Genomic DNA, 3,831 nt, shown 5'->3' with positions numbered 1-3,831 from the left:
ATGCCCCCAGGACACGGTTGGTTTCTGGGCTCCAGCACACACTGCTGGCCCATGTTCAGTTTTTCATCTACTGACACCCCCAAGTCCCTCTCCTCAGGGCTGCTCTCAAGCCATTCTCCACACAGCCTGTGTTTGTGCTTGGAGTGTTTGTGCTTCAGGAGTTATTCCTAACCAGCTCCTTCTCACTCTGAATAAGGGAATTAACACTGTGGCCTGGAGTCTTTCTGTTAGTGCATGTCAGATCTTCATGGAAGGTCTCAAAACTCGATATTCTCATTAAACGATAGAATTCTCCAAGGTTGCTTTTTCTGAGCAGTTTTTATGAGACTGCTGTAACCCCGGATTCAATTTCTAGTTTCTCTGTCATCCAGATGTTACTTTTTTTCCCCAGACGCCATAGTGAGAAATGCTCTTGAACATTTGTGAGCAGTAAACCTGTCTGCTCGCTCAGCTGTCACACGTGCTGATGCATTTCCCTTTGATTACAGGTGAGAGAGCTGAAGAATCTGCAGCAGCAGTACATACTAGTTGGGGTAGAATCAGCTGAAAATTCTCGCTTAAAAGCACAACTGCAGGAATACCAGCGAGATGCAGATAAACAGCACCATCTCCAAGAACAGCTGAAGCAAGAAAGTGTTTCCTACCAGCAGGAGCTCCAGCAGCTGAGGTGAGAATTGTCTGGCTTCCCACTGCCTCGGAGATGCCATGACCTTTTGGTTTTTATTTCCTTCATCCAGTGGTGGCCAGTATCATCTGTTTGAGAGGAAACTTGGGCTGTTTCTTGTATTGGAGCTTATGTATATAATTAATTAAGTCTCTATTCCAAGCTGATGATGAACAGCCTTTATTATCCCACTGATATTTTTTAGAAAATACTCATTTTGTGTGACTGTCTAATCCTTTGTTTCACTTGCTTTATGTCTTCTATTTTTAAAAAAGTCTGTAACTCAAGTCTACTATGTTGTCATCTCCAACGGGACTAAAACTAGTCAGACAAATGTGCTCTGTCTTAAAAATGGGGGAAAAATCCTTTCAGGTACTTTGGAGATCCATCCGAGAACGACGGAACCTGGAGTGAAAGGGGTGGGTTTTCTTGTGGAAAGACATATGGCTTATCCTTGTCCAAAGTGATATCAAAACTTGTAGTGCTCCTTCCCCCTCCCCCTGCTCCCAGCCTGACCCTCAAACTAACTCTTCAGACCTCACAGTTTGAAGCAGTTTACTAATTTTATTTATCTCCTGATTAAAGGAGATTTATCTCCTGTCTAGCTTCTGCAATGTGAATGAAGCCAAGGCCTCAAGTCTACATATTGGTTTGGGTGTGCATGTGACAGAGGCAGTGATCATGTTGAGATGACAAGTGATGTTGTCCATGGCTTGCTTGCCAAAACTCTCTGTACAGCAAGATCAAAACAGTGTCTGGGAATACCAAGCGTGCGAGCACTGAGCAATCCGCAGCGTTGAGACAAATGCAGAATAATTCCTTAAGCCTGGTTTTAAGGTTCCTCTGCTTAAGTGGGTTGTTTTGTTTTGGTTTAGTTATAAAACTTATTTTCTGGCATGGGGTAATGATGGGAAATGGAATCATCCTCAGCTCATTCCGAGCAGGACACCTGGATATCTCAAGTGATATTGGTAACTCCCTGGTAATTTCCTTTGTGTTGTGCTGGGCAGACAAGAGAAAACTACCTGGGAAAAGCAGAACAACAGCATGAAGGAGCAGTACCTGACGGTCATAGCAGAAAAAGACAAGCAACTGAGCCATTTGCAGAAGATGGTGCAAGAAACAAGACTGCCCCTCAGCATGTCTCAAATTGTAGAGGAGCAGTACCCAGCGAAGGTGGGTGGAAATACACAAATGCTTTATTGCGTGGAAATGAAGTTTGAAATTGAGCCAAAGTAGCACGTGTTGCTTGTATTCAGCTCGTACAGACAGCGGTATTGGTTTTGTTGTGTGACCTCCAAGGACTATACCAACAATGCAGCTTTTGGATTATTGAAAACCTTTAGAAAACTCTGGCATACCCTTCTGTCCCTTAGTTCATGGCTCCTAATGTTTCCAGGAAGAGGGGAGAAGAGACAGGGCTTCCTAGGCACCTCAGGTCCTTCTAAGCACTATGGAACTTCTCAGGTCTGTCTTTCTGGCTGTTTTAGCATTGCCTCTTGCACTGGGTTTGACTCTAAGATCTTCTCCTTTTAATGTCGCATTCTAATTTTTAAGTTTCCCATTGAATTCTTACTGCTGTTTTTACCGTGACAGGGATCTACAATCCTAACTCAAGCCCAGAGAAGCTGAGCGTTGAACACTGCGCTTTCTGCCTCCTTTCCCCTGCATCGCAGTGCTAAAAGTGGAGTGGAATATGTTGAGTATTGTGCTTGGTCTAGGGAAGGATGCTTGCCTGCTGCATGTACGACACCATTACATTACGAGCAAGGAAAGGACTCTCCTGCCCACGTCTGTAATGTTCCAGGGAGAAGCTTTTATGTCAGTGGAGGAGGAGGAAATCTCCCCTTATCCCTTTGGCGCACACACGCATATATGCAAAGGAAAAGGTATAGCGATGTGCGTGTGATGCTTTCCAGGAGAGTGCTTCAGTGCTAACCCTTTAGTCCGTGTTGAATGAGAGCAGCATGGACATTGCTTTGGTTTTTTGTTTTTCTTGTTCTCACTCATACACTTTTTTTCCCTTCTGGTACCATAGACAGCTTTAAGACAGTTTTTCAGAAGGACCCATTGTATGTGCAAGTTCATTGATCTTTCCTAAAATTGTTTGGGTTTTCAGGTGGCTTTTAGGATATTTCTGTTTGTTCCCCATTTGCTGTTTTGCTCCAGCAGACAAGTTCCAGGAGAAATGTTGGGCTTTGACTTTGGAATACTAAATAGAGAAGGCTAACACAAGGGTGGGTTGTCACGTGTGCAGTATATTTTTTGTTGTTATTTCCCTGGCAGATTTCTTCAGAAGTTCTGAGAGGGGACTTTTCAAGCCTGGAAGCAGAGACCAAACATCTCCAGGCCCAGCTGAGTGACAGCCTGAAGGAACTGCACCAAAAAGAGCTCAGAATTCAGCAGTTAAACAGCAAGGTACCAATTCCATCTTACACTTGCTGCAGAGTCTTGGGGGAGGAATGCGGGGAAGAGGGCGGGCTTGAATAGGGCTCAGGGAGCAGGAAGGAATCTCTCTGCTCTTGTGGGCGTTTGGTGAAGTAACACAAAATCAGAAATCTCAGTTAGACTGCTGCAGATGATCCAGCATATCCTTCTGCTGCTCAAAGCAGTAATGTCACCAACATTCGGTCTGGTCAGCCATGCCTTTGCCTAGTTGAGTGGTGAAGAAATAGAGATTCCGGAACTTCTCTGGGCCTTTCTCCAATGCTGCTCTATACTTTTAATGCAAATGTTTTTCGTAAAGTCTAGTCTAACTCTTCCAAGCCGCAAGTCTGTGGCTATGACCCCGATCATATTTTCTGCCACTATCAAAAAGAGTTTGGCTATGTCTACTTTATGACTTCCTTTAATTTAATTGTAAGCCATTGTAAAATTACCCTTTAGCCTCCTCGTTAGCAGGCTAAAGCAGCCCAGCTCTCACAGGCATCGTCTGCTCCGATCCCTCGATGATCTCAGCAGCCTTCTCCTGGACTCCTTCCCATTTCTCTATCCATTTTAGAATCTTTTAGGTTGGAGAAGACCCTTAAGATTAGAGTCCAACCATCAACCTAACAGTTAACCTGACACTGCCAACTCCACCACTAATCCATGTCCCTAAACACCACGTCTACATGTCTTTTAAATACCAGCCAACTGTCAGCCAACACTCCCAGCCCCTTTTCCAC

At 44.4% G+C, this 3,831-nt stretch overlaps 1 protein-coding gene across 1 annotated transcript in view; it reads left to right on the top strand.

The window, feature by feature from the left end:
* LOC104467341 (golgin subfamily B member 1-like) overlaps positions 1–3,831 on the top strand; it is a gene marked incomplete at its 5' end in the record, with an annotated part of 25,030 nt that overhangs the window by 16,844 nt on the left and 4,355 nt on the right. Inside the window, 3 exon segments of the mRNA XM_010081085.1 lie at positions 489–667; positions 1,675–1,840; positions 2,951–3,082. Of these exon segments, the coding sequence (XP_010079387.1) occupies positions 489–667; positions 1,675–1,840; positions 2,951–3,082 (477 nt within the window).

The sequence above is a fragment of the Pterocles gutturalis genome, unplaced genomic scaffold (assembly GCF_000699245.1).
Source record: "Pterocles gutturalis isolate BGI_N339 unplaced genomic scaffold, ASM69924v1 scaffold18291, whole genome shotgun sequence".
Taxonomy (NCBI): domain Eukaryota; kingdom Metazoa; phylum Chordata; class Aves; order Pterocliformes; family Pteroclidae; genus Pterocles; species Pterocles gutturalis.
The sequence above is the reverse complement of the archived record's forward strand: the minus strand, read 5'-3'. Positions and strand labels throughout refer to the sequence as shown.